General features: G+C 38.3%; 2 protein-coding genes across 10 annotated transcripts in view; one reads left to right on the top strand and one right to left on the bottom strand.

The window, feature by feature from the left end:
• Window positions 1-9,523, bottom strand: part of DPY19L1 (dpy-19 like C-mannosyltransferase 1) — a 34,522-nt gene extending 24,999 nt beyond the window's left edge. Inside the window, exons 1-4 of one of the 5 annotated variants that reach the window (XM_072412233.1) lie at window positions 9,413-9,523; window positions 7,846-8,110; window positions 4,277-4,301; window positions 1,918-2,005 (exon numbers count right to left, since the gene is read on the bottom strand). In XM_072412233.1, coding sequence (XP_072268334.1) covers window positions 1,918-2,005; window positions 4,277-4,301; window positions 7,846-8,083 — 351 coding nt within the window. In that variant the 5' untranslated portion in view covers window positions 8,084-8,110; window positions 9,413-9,523. Of the gene's footprint in view, window positions 1-1,917; window positions 2,006-4,276; window positions 4,302-4,643; window positions 4,783-4,822; window positions 4,853-4,958; window positions 8,111-9,191; window positions 9,265-9,412 lie in introns of those variants that run through there. The other 4 variants (XM_072412232.1, XM_072412231.1, XM_072412234.1 and 1 more) reach the window with 4 other exon arrangements.
• Window positions 9,393-22,129, top strand: part of BBS9 (Bardet-Biedl syndrome 9) — a 165,561-nt gene continuing 152,824 nt past the window's right edge. For 4 of the 5 annotated variants that reach the window (XM_072412228.1, XM_072412230.1, XM_072412225.1 and 1 more), the window contains exons 1-5: window positions 9,393-9,518; window positions 11,405-11,526; window positions 14,675-14,795; window positions 15,924-16,074; window positions 21,702-21,766. In XM_072412228.1, the coding sequence (XP_072268329.1) occupies window positions 14,684-14,795; window positions 15,924-16,074; window positions 21,702-21,766 (328 nt within the window). In that variant the 5' untranslated portion in view covers window positions 9,393-9,518; window positions 11,405-11,526; window positions 14,675-14,683. Of the gene's footprint in view, window positions 9,519-9,728; window positions 9,749-11,404; window positions 11,527-14,674; window positions 14,796-15,923; window positions 16,075-21,701; window positions 21,767-22,129 lie in introns of those variants that run through there. The other variant, XM_072412226.1, reaches the window with a different exon arrangement.

The following is a 22,129-nucleotide window of genomic DNA, read 5'->3' as shown; positions in this document are numbered from 1 at the left end:
TCTCCAAGACTGGAGAAGATAGACTAATCGGGAGAATCTAGGTGATCCAGCAATGCTGGAATAAATTTCCTGAAATTGTTTGCTTTTAGGTGCAAAATGGTTTCAATCCTGAATCAGTTCAATGCAGATTTTAGGTAGAATTGAGAAAGTGAATCCATGTGCATGCACTTGCAGCAAGAACAGTGATTTAATCCAGGTACCTAGGTGTTGTCACCTAGGTTTTCCCATTATGGTCTATCTTCTGTAGTCCTGAAGAACTTGAGTAAAAAATTGCAAGAAAGTCCGATGACACGCTAGAAACAATGCTCTTCCTGCACAGTTCATATTCAATTCGATAACCTGCACAGTTCATATTCAATTCGATAACCGCTAATGTGGACAGAACATAATATTAGGTATTCCATCCTGCATCTTGTAACTAATCTACAACGATTTACAACAAAACATAAGCAAGTCAAAATATTACATTAACAATAATGTAAAATGTGCTCTACATATGTGTGCTATACACCATAGCTCACTGCAGAATATATAAATTTGGATTTTTCTGAATGTATTGATACAGCATACATGACTCTTTAAAATACCAATAGATATGTCTGTACTTCAACATTTCATCTGGACTGTCAGCCATAAAGCCTACCAACCATAGGAGTCACACCATCTTCATCCAGGTCTGCCTTTCTCAATCTTAATACAGGAGAACCCTAAGCTGGGTGGGAAGAAGCTGTAGACAGGTGGCAGCCCCAGTTTTGTGACCCAACTTATCAGCAACCAACCAAAAACAGTCAGGTCATGGAACATGCCAATTAGTATGCCCAGCTAAAAGGGGCTGGAGAGAACACTGCCTTGAAAAAACTTTCAGGTCCCTAGGGAACCCCTGCTATAATTAGTATATCCACAGCTAACAGTATATTAGTATGGTGGTCTTACATTGCTGGCCACTGGTAATAATGTCACCCTTACACAAAAAAGATTATTGGGGTCACCTAAACTGACCTGACTGGCATACAACTACGCATTGGCTCACTGGAACCCTAGCAATCTCTGGAGGAAACCTAGGTTGAGAAATATTGATCTAGGTATTATTTATAATTTCTTCTAATACATATAATCCCAGTGAATAAATCTTTTTACCGGCTATAGACATTTCATATTGTTTTTCCTCTCCTAAATTTTAAATGAGTACAACTTTGCAGCATATCCCCAGTGGTTCCAATTTAATTTTTCAGTGCCTCAGTGGGCACAATATGTTATGAACACTGACACACTCAGTGGAAACAAAGTATATTGTCTAATTAGTGGAACACTGCATGTCCAAGTGCTCGCTTGTTAGCCAGATTTCCTTTAAAATAGCTTCTATATTATGTGACAAACTAAACAGGCCAAGAAACTGGAATACATTTTAATGCAGAATTAATTTTTTCCAATGAGATTTTGACCTAGCCAGCATTAGTCCCAGTACAATATTTGTGGATAAAATTGTGATGGTAACTGATAGAGTCATGACAATTAAAGTGACCACATTTTTATTTACAGTATGTGCACATTTTAGATGCACCTATTTATTAAAATATAGTTTTACATTCCCTAAACTATAGTAAGTGTTCTGACTTCTCTCAACACCTCCTGAACTATAGTTCTTTTGTTGGATTTGGGCACATATAGGTAAACTTTTTCTAAAAGGAGAACAATAAATTAAGCAAACAATTATCACAGGGTAAATTTTAATGCTTGGTGCTGCATTGCTATACCAACCCTCTTCCCTTATTCCACAAAGGCCAACTAAAGAAAACTGGAACTTTTCTGAACATTTACTGCAAAACAATACTAAAAAAGACACACAAGCAAAGCATTCACATTTCAAGACAATGGCCACATAAATATATTTTTAAGAATAATAGTAAAAAAACAAACCATTTCAGTGCGGAAACCCATTTCTCGTTCCAGTGTTGAAAGGTGAGAAAAATGGCGGTCATTCTCAAAAAGTGTTGATATGTAACTCCTACAGTGGAGGCAGAGAGTAAAGGAATTTATCAGATTATATGATTTCTGGCAAGACCAAAAGGTATTGTTTTTTTTTTTTTTATTGAACCAACAAAAAAAAAGTTGTTACGGCGTATATACACCTTAAGGCTCCTACGATACAGCCACTGAACTGGAGTATCTGGAGGCCAGACTGGTAATGTGTTTAGAAATAGCTGTATGGTCAAATAAAATAGATTTATTGATGTATACATATCGACTAAAGTCATGATGAGACCTAATATACCACAACTAAAAATCAAATGTACTCTCTATATAATTGGTCTGATTTATCAAAGTTCTCGAATAGATAGTCTATCATGGGTAACCCAGCAAACCTGGAATGGATTTATTTTGTTATTATTTGGCAAATGTTTTTTTATTAATATTTTTGTAAATATTTTGTTATTATTTGGCAAGTGTTTTAAATCCTAGACTAGATCTACTCCAGGTTTGCTGGATCACCCAGGTTCACCCAAAGGAGTCTATCTTCTCCAGTCTTGTAGAGCTTTGATAAATTAGTCCCACTGTTTTGCAATACATGAAATAGATTAAATGGAATTTTTCCACTCTTAGATGGAAAAATATTCTATTGAGACCCCTCTGTGTAGCTACAATGAACGGATCCATCTGTATTATATCCAGTCTGCCAAATACAGATGAAGACGTATTCCTGTTCCAAGAAATAGTTTGTTGTGCACTAGAAGCACTCATACTTTTCAGGTAACTCAGACCTGCACTATTCACATAAAGAAGTAACTCCTCGTGGCCAAGACGCCTCTCTGCATGTGGTATTGATCAGAAATATAAAGAAGGCATATTGCTAACAGAACCACATTTCAGAGTCACTTGTTTAGTACAGGCTAGAAAACAAAAAAAATAACATTTTACACTAGAAAATTACAAAAACAAGTAAAAGACAGTGCAAAGCAATAACAACAAAATAGCCCTCAGCCCTTTTTTTTGAGTGTCTATAAAGTGTTTAGTATGAGAAGCTGAGACAATACCTGAGTTTTATTCAAGTAATCAAGATAATCAGAGTGAATAAAATTGGAGGGCTTAAAATCTATTCACTCCAATGTAATCTATTCAACTGCAAATGATTGTCGCTGGAATTGATGTTCTGTGATCATTTCCAGTGAAAGAAACAAGTACACACTCTAAAGGGGTGGGGGGTGGGGGAGTGAACAAGTGGCACCCTGCTGTGCTCTCCTCTAAAGGAGTGCACAGTGGTCTTGCCTGATTGGTCATTCATCAATCTGCTGTGACATCGGGGGACTGCTGTGTATGCATCAGATTTTTGCCTGAGATGAGAACAACCTTGTCTCGAGCAAGAAACATCTGGTGTGTGTGTACGTACCTTTACATGGGTGGTAAAAACAGTCATGTGTCATGGTATCTCTATTGGGTAGGTGTAGATGGATTTACAGATCCTAGATTGTAAACTCTTTGGAGCAGGGTCCCCTCCTCCTCCTGTGTCACTGTCTAGCATTTGAAACCCCTATTTATTGTATAGCGCTGCATAATAAATTGGCGCTATATAAATCCTGTTTAATAATAATTAATGCAAATGACTGACCACTTTCAGAAGTTAATGCAAACTTGTCATGAGAGAAAAAAATGGAAGGATTACATTGCTGACCAATGAACCAGACAAAGTCTCTAAAGGCTCCAAGAAAAAGTACATACATATATATAATAAATCAGTAATTTAAATTGCTCCAGCAAGGCAGTTGTCAGGACAAGCAGCCCATTAGCATGCTTTCAAACAGAGTACAGCAATGGGAGCTTCCATGCTTCTCTCATGGCAGGTACAGATACAAAGCTTATGTGTAAGAAAACAGGTAAAGAATGTTTCAGGAGACCTATGTGTTTAAATTTATGTTTATGCATATTTAGCCTTTTAAACTATCAACCAAAATGGATTTGGTTACAGGTCGTCATTATTCAGGTGACTTAACTGCTGGCTTTTTATATTTCTGTAGGATGAGGTCAGAGATGAGGTCAATGTACCCATGTCCTCTTCTACTCTCCCCCCATCACTTCAAATAATACAATGAAAATCTAAAGAGAACCAAAGTCACCACATGGTGATCATGGAAGGTGAAATGACCCAGAAATATAAAAAGCAGCTACATAATTATACCAGACACAACCTACCCAGATGTGAAATATCAGTTTAAGGTAGGCTAACACTTAAAAAGGTGAAAAAAAACAAACAGTATCTCAGAAAAGAAAAAAAAAATCTTACCAGTGCAAAAGACCAAATAAAGCAGCTGAAAAGGAAACATACCAAAATGAGAACTATTTATTTACATAAACCATTGTGACAAATTCAGTGAGGCAGATTAAAATACTCACTACAGTTATAAAAAAATTAAATACAAAAATGCATGGCTTTGGAAATTCTGCCATAAAGGGTCTGTTAAGCGGATACCAAATCAGCTTTTTTTTTCTCACACAAGATGTGCAAGAACTAAATTACAAATCTGATTCAGTTTATAGACCACAAGAAATTCTGTGACCCTTAAATAGATGAACCACAAGAGACCTAGTGCCTGACCATTACATATGGACCATTTTAATGTGAAAAGAATGAAGGATTAAGGCCATCTTACACAGGTATTTGGAAGTTTTGTGTAGCCTCCAGTTTACTGATCTAAAATCTCAGGCAAATGTCATAGGCTACGTATACATGTTAGATGATTCTCGTCTGATTATCACCTCACAGCTGGTATTGCTGAAAGACCTTTTCCTGAAAGACATGAAAGACCTTTTCCAACAACAAAAGTCTTACCTGGGTACATAGCCTTGGTCCTAGTATCCTCTGCAGATGGGGAGAAGAAGGAGGGGTGTGTAATCAAAATTGGGAAAGCAGCTTTGGGTGGCCATACAGCTAGTTCCCAGATATAGGGCAAAGTAAAGCTACGTACTCAATTGTTCTCGCCCGATAATCAGCTCAGGGCTGATAACGGATGATAATCTTGCCTTTGTACAGCCTCCGTTGTCCATCGTTTGAACGACCGTCCTGGCGAATCCACAGACGACAAGCGATCCTAATGCAAGGGAAGAAGAGAAGGAGCAGCTGGGTGCTGCTCCGTCGGTATCCCCCTCCCCGCTGCATACAGCGGAACGGTGCTGTACATATGTACAGTACTCACTCATTCATCGCGCAGTCCTTAGTCGTTGGAAAGGATCGTAAAGAATTGTTTTCATTCAAGATAGAAAAAAAAAAAAAAAAAGAAAACGGAAAACTATGCAGCCCTGCCATTTCTAAGGATTTTCATGCCTCAATATATTTAATTTTTTTGGGGGTTTGGATGTGCTTTAAATACCCCATGAGCTCACTTTATGCCTTTAAATGGGTTCAGGAAATGCTAGAATGTTTTGGCTACCCATCATTTATGTTAATACTCGCCCATAAAAAAAAAAAAAAGAGAGTGCCAGTGACATCTAAAATGCTTCACAGAAGCCTGTATAGTATTTGGAAATCAGCAGACATATCCCAGGCTGACATCAGGAAGGCTTCTATCTAAATCTGTTGAATGCTGGCCTTCTTTCACAAGAATTACAAGCTTTTCATTGTAACTGCTGTTATATTTTATTTTTCTGGTCCCAGCTTTAAGGGGAAATCTTTTTCAGGCTAAAGATCATTATTCTGAAACATTAAACAAAGTAGTCTTTAAACATGAGCACCACACACACAATGCAAAGAACAGTATCAAAGTACACATTAAAGCAAACATAAATGAAAGCAAAAAAGCCAACAGCAGCCTGTAGCTGATTGCAAAGGAAAGCTGTACATGAGTGCTACTGGGTAAAGTCTCAATATAGCGCTATTCTGGGCCTCCCTACATGTTCATAGAGCTCTCTCACTATTCCACTATTTCACTGCAAGATTCTCACTTGAAGCAAGCCCGGCCTTCTGTATCCAGTCATCCAATGTGTGTACAATGTGTGTAGCCTTAGTGTATTGTTCCTATATCACAGCCACAAACATATCAGAGGACATTTATCACTATGAACCCCCCCACCTATATTTGTAGGGTGTTTGCCAAGAAGAATAATATTCTATATCTGGTTTTATTGTTTGTTATTACATACATGTCTGTGATAGCTTAAAAGTCTTTTCTTTGAGTAGCACAAAATTAAAAAAAAAGTATTGCTTTAAATTTCCTAAATCATTTGAACTTAAGTTATTAGGAACTCCTGAAAAGAACACCTCCCTGTGGTTTCTATAACTATACTATTGTAGTCATGTTGATTGAAGTGAAAATGACAGCGTCACTTCCCCTATTCCCCTATTCTATTCTGCCTGGTTTGTCCAGCTGTACACACGCAGGGCGATATGCAAATCAACCTCATTACCAACAAGGCCATTCAATCTTTATACTTATATTGTAGAACATTAATTCAAAATCATTTAACAGCAGTAAGATTAAAACGCTGGATTCTTTTAACTGACAACCAGCAACAGTATGCAGACAGCATCCCATTTTTACAGAATGCCTCAAAGGTAACATTTAATAATCTGCTCTGCATCACAAATGATGTGATTAGGTTCATTTACATATCTAAACCTGAACTGAACTCTGGCTGTAAACACAGAATTGGGATAAAAAATAGCTTAAAGTATTTATTGACTCTCACGCTGTACTTTGACTTCAATTGTCCTTTAAATGACACCTCCCCCATAAGCACCCCCCAAGTCCTTTACTTCTCTGTCCAGGATCCTGACATTTGTCCCCAGAGAACTGCAAAGTCACTGCTACAGCATTCTCCTGATTGTCTTATTTTTTAAAATTTCCTTTCATTTCTGTGGATAGCCATTTATTATGCCCAAGGAGGGCATTTTGTTGACTGAACAATTAATGAAGAATACGACACTTGCTTGTTGCTGGGGAAAAATGGTGATGAAAGCTGCTGAAATCTTCCTATTTTCTTTTGTGGGAAAATAAATGATTTCAATATAGGGGGGGATGATGAATGCCTAGTACAGTATTTCTCAACCATCCTAGGGATCCTCCAGAGGTTGCTAGGGGTTCCTTGAGCAATTTGTGACGTTCAGGTCAGTTTGAATGATATCAAGGATCTTTTAGGCTATCTGTAAGGGTGACATTGTTCCCAAAGGCCAGAAATGTAAGAGGAATATTTTACACTGACCACCACCCTAATGTACATTGAGCTGTGAATATAGTATTTATAGCCGGGGTTCCCTGACAACCTGAAAGTAATTTCAAGGGTTCTCCCATGTTAGAAAGTTCAAGAAATACTGGCCTAGACCATTTACTCTACTCACCAGATTTTGCTTCACTCAATTCTGTTTACAAATCTTAAAAAAAAATTTAGGAGGACATTTTCAAAAGCTTTGGATTTACCAGCATAGCACTACTGCAGTCATCAGATTTTTGGGAATTTAATGGAATGTAAAAACAATGGCCTGATTTATTAAAGGTCTTCAATACTGGAGAACATAGACTATCATGGGAGAACCTGGGTGATCTAACAAACTAAAAATGGATTTGCTCCAGGACTGAACACATTTGCCAACTAATAGCAAATGATTATAAAAAATAAATTCCAGGTTTACTGTATTACCCAGGTTCTCCTATGATAGTTCATATTCTCCAGTCTTGAAGGGTTTAAATAAATCAGGGCCAAAATATAAAGTGTGGTAAACTTGGGGTGAATGTAGAATAGAATGTAACATTCTCAACCAGGGTTCCATCAGATCAGTTTTTACCCATCGTCATATTACTAAAACTTGTACAGGACTACCTTACATACCAAATATTAAACTAAACCCCATGCGATTCTTACCAATCAACAGGTTGAATCCAACCGTTACATTGGTTGGGCTGAGGTAAGTGAAGAAGCGTTCCTTTGCGCCCTTGTTATTCCTGTGATGGGAGGTCTCGGCCGGGTGGTGGCCCCTGGTTCTTCCCTTAGGGGAGGTGACCCCACGATGCCGATGCCTTACTTGACCATCTGCCACTCCGCTTTGTTCATTGGATTTGTTCGGTGAATCTCTGAGCCGGGACCTCCCCTCCACGGCCATGATATGGACCAATGCCTATCAAAAGTCCTGAAAGAGAGACACAAAACACAGTGAATACAACTTGATTCTCCATTCTAACAGAATACGGCATTGTGCCCCCCATCCCCCTTTTACCCTGGAGCACCACCCGGCACTTTTCAGTGACCACCGGCTTGTGTTTGGGTGGTTTCTGAAAAATTGGGTCTCAATACAGAGGCTGCCACCCACCTACAGCTTCTTCCCAGCTGCACGGGTCATCATAGTACATAAAGAACACAATTATAGGTTGTGAAATAGAGAAAATAAAAGCAAACAGCAAGGCATACGTATGTGTATATATATATATATATATATATATACTCACGCACACACATATATATATATATATATATGTAAATCTTAACTCCAGGAAGCCATGAAGGATACAATTGAATGCAGCTTTTTTATTCATAAGGAAATCACACAATGGATGATATATTGATATAAATACCGTGATATAAAATCATAGTCCTGCAATTATATCTATGTATATGGGATATATCATCAATCAGAGTACAGGGCTGGGAAGCAATCAGGCTCTGCTGCAATGCATTTATGCTAGCAGTCTAATAGCAGAATGAGAATATGAGCAGACAGGTAACCTCATCAGTTTCTCGCTGCTCTTTCACTCAGCAGGCTGGGGAGATGACACTGCACTGCAGGAACTGAATGTGGTGTCATTCACCTGGGTGAGCTGATGGCAAGTCTGTGCAAACTTAAAAAACAGAAATATAAAATGTAAAAGCGCTCCCTTTAGTATTGAGGTCTTTGCATGGAGTTCAGTATTACAGTCATGCAGTCAGTAAACACTTTTTATATAACTAGCAATGTAAATCATATCTCTATGAATAGTCACCCCCGAGCATGACATATAACAGTACACAATGCATGAATGAACATTCGCCCTGCGGATAACATTTCGCACCGAGCTCCCATCAAAGCTTCCACTCTCCATTCTCAAAGTCCATTCTCTGAACATCCTGCGTGACCCGACTCACAAGGTCACATGACCCCCCCACACACAGCTAAAACTGATGCCCTCTGCCTAATGAAAATCATCTCAGTATCAAAATTAGAAAAATATCATTACCTTCTGCTCACTGTGCAGCTAGTCTCCAGTAACACCCACACCAGGAGGATTCTGGCACTACTAAAGTTCCCTCCCTCCTCCTCGAGGCTACAACAAAATGGCTGCCGATTTTATTTTTGAGGACAGAATTTACTGGTCTAGCCTTTGAATTACATTCTCTAGTTCATAACATGAAGTAAACGTATTCATTACAGCTCTACAAAAAAATGGCCGCCGCTCACCTCTTAGATTTTCATGTGCACATGCGCGTAACTATGGCAACGGGAAGTAGCTGAGCAGCCGTGGAACGCAGAGTGGGAATAACTGATGGAGGTGGATGGAGCGCAGGTTGGTCTGGGTACCTTAGCAGAAGATTCTGGGAGGTGACGCTTATGAGGCAGCTGTAAGGAGGGAATATGGTGGTGGGGACTAAACCGAGAGAACGAGCGGAGGGATGTAGGGACTGTGAAGGAGGGAGGGGGTGTTGTGGTTGTCAGTGACGTCATCAGGTGAATAGAGGGGAAGCAGTGAATCTGCAGGTGATATTAGGTGAACTGTAGGTTCACACAAGCCAGCAGGTAGGTTGTTGTATTCCTATATACACACCCGGTGCCTGTATGTAGCCTGACAGCTCCTTGTCCCTGGCATCCTGTGCAATGTACAGCCCCTGCTATTCCCCCATCAGAGGCAATTATCAGCAAGTATCTGTGTGCTTTGTGTAGTCCTTACATTAAAGTGCTGCCATCATACATCTGTACACACAGGTATAACATGAGCGGATTGTGTTCTGATCTCTGAATAATAATACAGCAATGTTCATCTAAAGTTCCCTGGGAATGATTGTAGAATGCTGGGAGTTGTGGTGCATCGTGTACAGGTCTGTACGTCTGTAGGAGGACACATGGGCTGATTGGGTTTCAGGCATGAAGTTACAGCTATACAATGTGTGTATTGTGTACATCCTGACCTCCAGCATAAATAATCTGATTACATGCCAGGTGCATCAACACAAAAGGTGTGCAGAGCCATACGGTTATTGTAGAACACAAACACTACAGAAGGAGTGATATTACAGGGACTGGAGGGAGGACTTATAGGGATAACTTTCTGGTCTTTAGGGAACCCCAGCTATAATGTAATATAAGAATGCCTCTTACATTGCTGGCCACTGGGAAGATGTCACCCTTACAGATAGCCAAAAAGATCATTGGTGTCACCTAAACTGACCGCAAGATCACATGAACCCCTGGTAACCTCCAGAGGAACCCTGGTTGGGAAATGCTGCCCTAGTGTGTAACTTGGCCTTTACTCTTTGTGGGGAAGCTGTGATCTCTCTGCAGAGGTCCACCCCCAACTCTACCCACTGTGTCAGGACAGGATCTCTCCAAACAATAGGGAGTATAAACTGATTGCAGAATTATAGATCTGTCTGGGTAGGCTGTAATGGGCTTGTCAGCCTTTTGTGTTCAGATTACAGCTTCCACACAGAAATTAAGGCTCTTCTTCTTCTGCAGCTGCTGGCACAGGACAGGCTTTTCTACTGAGGCTGTGGCTGCTCTAGAAAGAAAACCAACTGACAGCTGTTGCACACATTTTGTTTTGATGCACTTGGAATGTATTCAGCTAATTTACACAGAAAGTTCAGGTGGATTTTCAATGAATCTACAGAACGCTCACACTGCGTAACTGCCATAACTGTAACTGAAACCCAGACAGTCAACTGACAGAGCTATTTATAGCACTGACAACCAAGCCCTATTATGCCAGCAAGGCTGCTACTATACTGGCAAAGTGGCATCTCCAGTTAGATTCCATTCATCCCATATATTTATCCCATACATGTATATTGCTATGCATCTGATTACAGGGGAACATTTTTGCTGTATTTTGTCAATCCTCATAGGGATCAATGCATAGTACATTATACGGAAGCATAGGAAGGTGGATGCGCCCTTCTTTATTACAGTTATAGATATTCATGTAGTGCATTGATGTCCTCTATGGATCTAAATTCTACTGAGTGCATAGTAAAAGAACAGTAGGAGACTGATAAATGTATCTCTATTGTTAGCCTGTTCTTTCCTCATATTAACATATTCTTAGTATGTTTGGATGCAGCACAATCCGAGTGATGGCCCTGGTCCTTCCTTTCTGGTCTATGATTATAGTATATCATTTTAATATCTACGTATACATCTAATTGTGTAATAATTATCTCATTTTGAATTTTTTAGAAATATCTGGATACGTATTGAGAACACAATGATGGGTTGTTACTGGTCCTTGTAGACCTTTTCCCTCTGATAATCAAGTCAACAGAATATCTGCTATTTCTGCTTCATTCTCATTAGCAGTGGTAAGTTCCTCTAAAACAGTGGCTCATACATGGTACAGGCTCCTAGGTGCTTTTTATTCTTTATAATGTTACTGGTAAAATCCATCCAAATACATTTAATTTACATCACCATGCAGATGGTGTCCTGGGTACGTTTTGAACCTAGGATTTAAGTGCAATAAGGTAACAGTCCTGGCCTATTCTCAGCATGCCGTTAATGTATTGGGACCATGAAAATATATCATCACCGGCTGACCAATAGTTGAAAAGTTGTGTTGCAGCCCAACTGCTGGTGATGGAGAAAGGGGAGCTTTACAGACCAGCAGCTGGTTGTTGGACCTGTCATTGCTGGAATAGGGCACTGTGAGGTAAGTGTGTCATCATGTGAAGGTATGCTTTGTATACTTGCACCCTGTAACAAGCACCCACTGGTTGAATGTGCCATTTAGTTGTGCTGTAAGGCCTGTGTTGGCAGGCTTTGGCTTGTGTTGATAGTATCAGTTTGAGACTCTGCCTAGATCATACTTTGACAGGTGCATTTATCTTACAGTTGACCTCCATTCGATCCATTGGACATGGCAGTTGTGCACACATCTGGCAGGAATTGCCCCCTCAGGACCCTGTTGCCCATAAACCACCCTCTGATGAAGCCACGTTCATGTTTTCTCTATGATTAAGCACATTTTAAACGTGTTAAAGGATGAGGGTGGAAGTCTCGTGGTGAGGCAATGTGTTCCTTTAGGGTAATGTCAGAACTTTGTATAGCAGCTGCAATAAATCTCTTTACATAAGGATCCTCCATGGTTTCTTTGGATATGCGTTGTATGATCCCCACATGTATGATCCTTGTCTTCAGACATTTGACCTGCTCTTGCTCTACATTGGGTGTTTCCAGCCACCCCTAGATCCTGTCCAGCTCTTTGATCTCCTGGTTCTTTTTTTTCGCTGACATCATTCTTAATGTTCCTAAGTCCTAGGAATAACAAATCGCTGAGGCAAGTCAAGCTGCTTCCTGAGCTGCAATATTAAGAAAAATAAAAAACTTTGACAGTACAGACCCCAGAATTACAGTTTGGCATTGCTTTTGTCACATGACAGGACCACTGTTAAGACCTTGAAAAACTAAAGTTTTGCTTAAATTCTTACATTTTCCCCTTTGATGTCACATACAAGTATATGAATTATTTGTTAACATTAGGAAAGATACATTGCATACAACAATGCCTTAAGCTTTTTCCTCTTATAAATCTACAATTAATATTATCACAAGTAATGATTTTACTTGGTGTGTCAGATTCATTATGTGATAAATGTTGTTTTAATTTGAAGATTCAAGCCTGGCATTGCTCATATTTATTACTTATCATTATTATTCTTTTGTTCCTTTAAATAACAATGTAAATTGGTATCATATAGGGTTGTGAAGTGTTGTGTCTTAAGTGATTAATAGTGCCATCTTCCTTACTGGTCTCTTCCCGCTATGTCAGCAGAAGGCAACTATTGTAAAGAGGATTTCACCAATGGCTGATATGTTGAGAAGCCTTAAGCAGATTATTGTTATGTTACTAGTCAGAGGATTCAGATCTCTCCCTTACATACAAGGACATTCTTGACTTGCTTTAACCATTTGTTTCCCACTCTCAGTAATGCTGTGTATAACCTAATGACAGCTAGTGCTACTGTTACTGGTTTATGAATAATACACAACTCTATGATTGGATCAGAAAGGCCATAAATAAACCAGAGCCATGTCTAATGTTTTCATCTTTTTAATTATCGCTTATCCTTCTTGATATTCCATCCCCTTTATCCTTTATACTCCAGAATTGGCTGCTGAGTCAAATGATTTCACAGTTTCTTCTATCTGGGTCTCTGACAATACTTAGAAGGTCAGATGTGGGTGTCCAAAGCCTAACAAGGTGTAACATCAGATAAGAGTCTTACATTTAATGTCTGAGCAAAATTAAAAATAACATATTCAGTACTGCAATACATGCAAATGACTCTGTTTTGTCTCTAAAATGATGCATGTACAGCAATATTCCTAGCAACCCTGCAAATAAACAATGAGCTCCTCATTGCCTATTTGAAATGAAATCTGCCTGTGCTGAAACTCCAACATCAGCACTAAATTCTCTGGATTATAGAACCTTCGACTCTTTATATTATAGACATAGAGAGGAGGAAGGTGTCACCAGGTAAGAAGGACTGGCAACACCACTTTTTTGAATGCAGGCATTGTCAGCTCAGTTAGGAAGATGTGAGCACACTGGATTTCTGGCATGACATCAGGTATCTTTCTATACTTGCAGTCTTTTTAGGAAATCAAACAAGGACATTTGCTTTTATATTATTATGGAGATATTCTTATCTGCTTATCCTTCATACAGTGACTGTGCAGGTGTTCAGTTTGGCACATCCAGCAAACATGGCATAAATCCTCAATTGCAGTAAAATTAGTACAAATAGAAAGCTGACAAACCTAGTACACATTAGAGCAGAATTAAACTTTTTTTCAAACAATTGTGATCATGCAACAGGGACAATGTCCAAGCAGCTGATTGATAAAAGACATTGGGGGAACACTAAAGCTACGTACACACTTCCAATTATTATCGTTGGAAAACGAATGACGAACGATCCTGCACGATATCTACGAACGATCGTATAGCGCCGATCCTGCACATAGAGATAACGACACGATCGTTCGTAGATATTGTACACACAATAGATACGATCGTTTGAGGATAGAGGAACTATGTGCACGACAGGAAAGTGAACGAACGTTCGTTCATTACGCATGCTCAGCCCATGGACGATCAACGAACGATCGTACACACGAACGATGTTCAACGATCGTCGTCCAATCCGATCCGCCGGTCCGGTCGTTCGTTTACAACGAGTTTCCTCGTTCGTCGGCGTCGTTGGTTACTTTTTTACGAACGATTTTTTGCCCAATCGATCGTTCGTCGTTCGATTGGAACGATAAAAATTGGAAGTGTGTACGCACCTTTAGACAATATTTTGTTATAAACCAGGTTTAAAAGGTTTCAAATTGAGATACATTTAGACAATATTTTCAGTGTGAAATCTGTAATTCCTTTAATTCAGATATATTCTTTTTGACATCTTATTTGCCTTTTGTGCTTTGTATCTTTACTTTCTGAAGCGTGCAGACATGTCTCTGTTTAAAGCTCGGGATTGGTGGTCGGCATCACTGGGAGAAAATGAAGAGTTTGACCAGGGATGTCTGTCGGTGGCTGATGTTGACAACAGTGGTTCAGGACAAGGTAAACACATCTGGATTTTGTAAACTGTTCTTTTAAAATGAATGGCATGTGATCCTACAATCTTTTATCCGATAATCAAATTTTTTTTTATTTTGCATGTGATATAAGGATGTGGTGTATACCCAGAGAATAGACTTGTAACCTGTAGCCAAAGGAAGATTTACTTTAGATAGAGCTGCTCTGTGCTGTCTTCAGGCAGACATGGGAGGGGGTAATCAGCTGGTTCTCTTTAAGAATCCCACTCTACTTTAGAACACATATGGAACACTTAAGTCTGAATTTAAAAGAATAGATTTTTGTTATGTGCCAACCCAACCCATTTACAGAGCTTTTGTTAAAGTATGCAGAACTGTTCTTTATACATTGTACAAAATAATGGCACAATATTCAGCACAATTGATGATATTGTTCTTTGCTTTTATCCTTGTAGTACTCATTTTGTACATATTACAGTACACATTTTATGTGTTTTTACAATAGTGCAATTCTTTTTACCGAACTTTTAGCCACCCATTTCTTTTTGCCTTCTGAGTTAGGCTGCACGGTGGGCCATTAGGAATGCATAGAAACAGGGCTTAGTAGCAAATGCCAATATTACCCAAAAGTTGAAATCAGGATGGCCTAGCATTTGGCCATGACAGTTAGGTTTGGGAGGCTGCAGGCACATGAAGGAATCCTATATTTTCCATAATGGTATTCTTACTGTATATTTTTAAAATGTTGGAAGCAGCACTGAAAGTGCAGTTGTTGCAGTGCCAGCATATTACGCAGCGCTTAACAAAGTCCATAGTCATGTCACTATCTGTCCTTTAAAGGTGCTCACAATCTAATGTCCCTACCTCAGTCATTTGTCATTTGTCTTTAATAAAGTCTTAGGTGAATTTTGGGTGAAGCCAATTCATCTATCTGCATGTTTTTGGAATGTGGGAGTACCTGGAGAAAACCTGCAAACTCCATTCAGATAGTGACCTGGCTGAGATTCGAACCTGGGACCTAGCGCTGCAAAGGCCTCTGTGCTGCCCACAAACAGTGTTTAGAAATTATTATTTACCTGTTTCCTCCTGCACTGATAACACATTCCTACTGCAGCAAGTAGCAAATACAAAATAAATATTTTTGTTTCCGTAGACAAGATAATTGTTGGTAGTTACAGTGGATACCTCCGCATATTCTCTCCCCATCCTCTGAAAGCTGGTGATGCCAATCAGGCAGAAGATTTGTTGTTCGAGGTTCAGTTACGGGATCCCGTACTCCAAGTAGAAGTGGGAAAGTTTGTTTCGTAAGTACATATGTTAACCAATGATCTGCATTCAGCAGCTATTTGCTGTTATCAAACTAATCTGCCATAATCCTATGCTTCTAACTGCCTAGCATCAAGAGCAAGCTAGAGAATTGGCATTTGAGAGCATGGAATAATTGTTTCTAAAATTGAATATAGTGCAACTCTGTGCAAATGTTTTTGAATTAACTACTTAGTTATGGGCATTATTTTTAGAGCTTTAAGTGGGAGATTTTAATGTAGTGCTTCTTAGCAGTTTAACATCTTGCTTAGAATTACCTGTTTTTCAGCTATTAATTTGTAGTAATACCGTATTACAATTTTTATATTGGTCATTGAAAACAGTTCTTAAAATCTGTTAGCTCTTCTTAGCTCTTTTATGTGCATTGCTATCATGATCCTATTATTATTCATGTAGTTTGGTCCTGAAACAAAACCTGTACTTTACCCATTAAGTCTAAAGCATGTTCCTCAGGAGTTGCTAGATTTCATGGGTAAAGTACAGGTTGATTGGTTTAGCTTCTGGGTGTTTAAGAAAGAAGCTTAGTTTAGCTTCTGAGTGTAAGGAAAAGTTGTTTAATTTGTAGCTTACACAGGGCTGAGAAAATTTGCCCTGAGCCAAATTCCAAGCACAAGTGCTGTCAAATGGGAGGAGGGGGGGTAAGTCACATGCTGCTCCATACCCAGAAGTACTGGATATATTTGGCACTTGCGGTGGCAGAATTGAGTGTCCATTGAAGTAAATCAAAGTAAGTATATACTGCTGGGAAGGCACCAATAACTTGACCACATTGCTTTGGCTTCCAGGGGCACAGAGTAGGTTTTATTTAATAACACACTGTTACTAGTTTAAAAAATTGAAAATAGGCCAGCCAGTAGGGAAAACAAAACTTACGTGTCCTACCACCTCTTTCGCTGATTCCTTTTCTCCATAAGAACCCAGTGGCTGAAAAATCTTCTGCGTCCCCTAGACTTTGGAAAATGTTATATGCCTGGACATCCACTATGGGCTTTTGTTCCATCCGCTGACCCCTACCTTAATACTGTGTTCTGTAGTAACATAGGGGCCAGAGGATGCAACTACAATATGCAGAGGGGTACTAGTCGTCTGACCTTTATAGAAGTGTGGAATGCTGTGCAACAGAGAAAAAATGGTGTAATGGGTGGCAGGACAAGTTAGTGTTACTACTTTTCCTTACAGCGTTGTATATATTACAAGTTTTTATCTAGGGATGGAGTCAGCTAAATCAGCCAAACAAATCATTAAAAAACAGTGCAACGGTATATGGTTTCCTACAATTACACATGCACTTTAAACTACAAAATGCGTATTTATTTACTAAAGAGCCAAATCTGTCTCAGGTCTCTGGAGCTCACATTGCACCACACATATTCTCCTCTGGTAATTTGGGGCTGGCAATCTGTTCACAATCCATCCACAGCCACTGACATATTTTTCCGATCTTCTTCCTGGTTTGCTGTAAGTCAGTCACTGATGATGTATTTACTTAAATATGGGTACATTGGCTTAACACCCAGTACCCTTCTCTTACAGGTTCTGGGAATGAACATAGAGCATACATTAATAAAAACTGAGATTGCAAGGAGTTTCATTGTCAGTGGTTTCTGTGAAAGAAAAATACCTAGTAACATTTTGTATCTTTAATTTCACTTTATAAAACTGTCTTATTATAAATACTGTGGCAAAGTCAGTGTATTGGTTCTGGTTTAGAAAACCTTATTCTGCCAGTAATTTAATAATTTTGCTTTTCAGAATGTTTAACAGGATTTTTAAGCAGATGTACAATGACTCAACAAGATGTTTCCACAGGGATGGTTGACCCTTGCTGACTCAATGGTTTCTGATGAGCATGCAGAGCTGGCTTTTTAACAAATGTCCACTCAAAATATTTGCCTAAAAATACAGCAATTGTGCACATGGCTTCATGAAGCTTCTAAATTAATTGTAATAAATGTGATCTTTCCTAAACATTAAGGGTTATTGTTTCCTGAACATTAATCACATAGGGTTTAGTACTTGGTACCGTCTGTAATACCAACAGCTGCCATTTTGGAGTGTTTTAGTAACCACTACTAAATCAATATATGGAAGATATTGATCATTTTTCTGGTTGTGCACCTAAAAACCAGTGTTGGCCATCATTACATTTTTTCCTTCCCTTTTAGTTTGGAGATCCACTCTGCTTAGAATACATACGTTTTCAGATAGCAGCATTATAATACATTCCTGGCCTTTTCAGATGCTCAGACATTTCTAAATTTAAAATTGCATCAATTACTGACACTCGTGGTTGGAGTAACAGTACTGAGACTCCAATACTGTGTGGCTGTCTAGTACTAGAATATACAGAAGCATCATATAAGATCAAAGTGCTGGTTTTAGTTAAACATTGATTTACTAAATATGAGAAATAGTCACATTATACATTCCTTCTTTGCAGAACATCTTATTTTAGCTTGCATACCGCCTTTTACAATGAGAATAATTAATCACACAATGTTCATGGAAATTGGACGTAGTAGGGACATGATGTCTGCGCTGAGATTGATTAATTTTTCAAGTTTGTCTGATATCAATGCTAAGCAGTTCTTACGTTAGGATTTATTACTTGTTTGTAAATGCAATAAATAACATTGATGTCAAGATAAATATTACCTGGCATTTAAAGTATTAAAACCTGGTCGTGAGCCAGAAGGTTGTCTTATATCTGCATTTATAATAAAAAAAATATGAGTGCCAAGTGCCATGATGTAGTCTGCATACTGTAAGGTTGTTTGGTTAAATGGGGCTTTCTTATTTTTGCTTAAGTATGCCAGTATGCCTATGCTTAACCCAGTGCAAAAATTATTAAATGATGACATTGAATCTGACAAAATTTTATTCAAAGTATACTGATTGGGAATGCCTATTTTTTTGTTGAGCAAGTGGAAAAGCGGGGTGACGGGAGATATTGGTAGCTTTCTATACTCGGATTTCTACTGCTTTAGACAGTACACAGCTTTTGGTAGCGGCTAGCTGTTCTCTGGAAATACAACAGGAAGCGCTCCCTGACAAACACCAACCTATTGGAGTACTCCGCACTATCCATCTTAGCAGGGCTGGATGTTTTCATTCTCTTTTAATGAACACAGAGAGGATCATATTAGCTGGTGGTTTTCAGGGATTAACTCTGTATTTCTGTAGAACAAGTGTAGATCACTATTCAGTCAAATTTCAGATGAGAGGAATGCTTTAATGCTAAAGAAAAAGATAGTCTGAATGGGACCATCCTGTATACCAGTAATGTTTATTGCATTGCTTAAAGGCTGCCATTTCCAACTACTAATTCTAAAATGAATAATTACTAGTTCAATGTTATTATGATCGTGTAAACATTTGAAAAGAGATTTTGCATATGTGTTATAGCAATCTGCTGTGCAATGTGCTTCACTATGTAAAATAATTTTCATGCTTTGCAGAGATGCTTGAGATTTTTCTAGACAGGTCTGGATTTGAGGAAATAAGCAGGCAGACAGGCTTAGACATATCATAGTGTATTTTATATTTTTATAATTTTCACATGTATTAGGCAATTATTTAGGTAAATGTCCACAATTAAAATGACAACATCTCTGTATTTATACCATTAAAATCTTTAACCATCAATCAATATGAACAAACAAAATGAGTATTTACAAAACACAATATTACAGTGTAATTAAACAACATATCCCCTATGTTTTTCACTCAACAAGAGTTACATTCAGAATGATATTCATTTTTCTGCAATAATAATAACTATCACAATTTTTTACATCCATCAATTTTTTGATGTACAATGTATCTATCCATAGTGTTTAACAGCACAATCATTCAATAATAAATGCATTCGTTTTATTATATTATTTGTCATAGACTTCACCATAAAATCATTTAGCTAACAAAAAAGTACAGTTCAGTTTGAAACTTAGAAACATTCACCTGAACCTTTTCACAACAAATTAAAAAGCAGAGTTAGTTAAAAAAACAGACAAACAAAAAAACAGCCTATACTGAACTCCAAACCACCTACCCTTATGCAATTTATTTGTAAAATCCATCTACTATAATTAAATGAAATCTCTTTTCATATTGCACTGACACACACTAAATAGTTTGCTTTTCAGTGTCATTAATTCATTTACATTTAATTTGTGAAGGTTTGTCTACAGCTAAATTCTTAGAGCCACTACAACTGGTAGGCCTCAACATCAATCCTTTATATTTGATTAAGCAAGAGTTTGGCAACTCCTTTGTAAAATACTTTAATAAACAAGGACAACTGTCGACAGCCCTTGTAAGCCTTCGCTGGTCTAAAAAATGCTAGAACTGTAGGATAATAGGTTACACTATGGGGTCTATGTAAAAAAAAAGTGAACCTGACATTCGGCAAATATTCTCCATTGTAAAATCATCCAGGTCCGTGTGTTTTCAATGGCAGTGATTGATTCACCACGAGAGAATGTTTGCTGAATGTCAGATTTACTGCTTTATAACGAGACCCCTTGCAATGTATCTAAACTTAACAACAAAAATGTGATATATTGCTACGCACCAATCCTTCAATGTGGTGTTTTTCAGGCATTTTGGTCCTTTTAAGCCGCATACACACGTGCAATTCTTGTCCTTGGAAAGGATCTTTCATGATCCTTTCCAACGATAAGAACCGCACGATGCATGAACGAGTGCTGTACATACAGCACCGTTCTGCTGTATGGAGGGGGGGAGAGCGACGGAGCGGCACCCTGCTGCGCGCTCTCCCCCTTCCCTTGCATTAGGATCGCCAGGACGGATCCACGGACGATGAACGACGCAGGCTGTACACACGCAAATTTCTCGCCCGATATCTGCCCAAAGCTGATTATCTGGCGAAACAAATTTGATGTGTGTACGTAGCTTCACTTTCTCCTAGCAAATCTGCTTGTAACACACTTGCTGTCCTAGGACATATCTGTGTAGATAAAGGATTGTCACCCTATGAAAGTAACTGTTTTAGGATGCCCCCTCCTGTTCTCTGTCACATAGAGAGATTTTCTGTAGTTCTCAGACAGACATAATAATAATATTAATAAACAGGATTTATATAGCGTCAACATATTACGCAGCGCTGTACATTAAATAGGGGTTGCAGATGACAGACGAATACAGAAAGTGATACAGGAGGAGAGGACCCTGCCCCGTTCTCCTAGGAGAAGAGTTGAGAGGAGAACAAGGCTAAATGATAGCAGTCAGCAGAGGCAAAGAGCACAGGACGTTATACTTTTGCAAGATTTTCTGTTTTTTTTTGTTTTGTTTATTCCAAACTAATATAGCACACACACTTCAATGCCATATATAACAGAAAGGTTTATGAATAATATCATCTGGTGTATCGGATTTTTTACAGGTTTGGATTTTTACCATAGACATTATTATTATTATTATTGTTAAGGACACATCATGCAGCTTCTTTTTTTTTTTTTTTTTTTTTTTTTTACAATTTTGTGTTTTGATCAAAACTGGATATCTTTATTTGTTTTGTAATGTTTGCCTTTCTTACCACGTGCCAGATAGCATTTTGTTAATATCTATTCATTTTCTCTTTTAGGGGTACAGAACTTCTGCATCTTGCTGTATTACATCCAAGAAAATTATGTGTATATTCTGTCTCAGGTAGTTATCTAAAAAACATTTAAATTTTAACAGGGAGTGAAAATGTTTAGATATATTATTGGATTGTTGTAATAAATGGGATCTCAGAAAGCATCTTCTGTTTAGTAGTTAAAAGTAAAGTAAACTCAAAAGTGCCTAAAAAAAAAATACACTATATTTATTATATGTGATTGTGGGTGGACCAGCACGATTCATTGTTACCATCTATTCTTGGTCATAGCATTTAGTGTGATGTGTGCTTTTTGAAAAGTGGGAAGAGAGTGGTAACTTCTATGTGCATTCACTTGCATTTGAGATCTGTGAACTGTGGCCTTTTTTTAATCTAATTGAGTAGTTTAAGTGAGTCTGAAAACATGGCAATAA

Source organism: Pyxicephalus adspersus, chromosome 5 (assembly GCF_032062135.1).
Source record: "Pyxicephalus adspersus chromosome 5, UCB_Pads_2.0, whole genome shotgun sequence".
NCBI classification, from domain to species: Eukaryota; Metazoa; Chordata; class Amphibia; order Anura; family Pyxicephalidae; genus Pyxicephalus; species Pyxicephalus adspersus.
The sequence above is the reverse complement of the archived record's forward strand: the minus strand, read 5'-3'. Positions and strand labels throughout refer to the sequence as shown.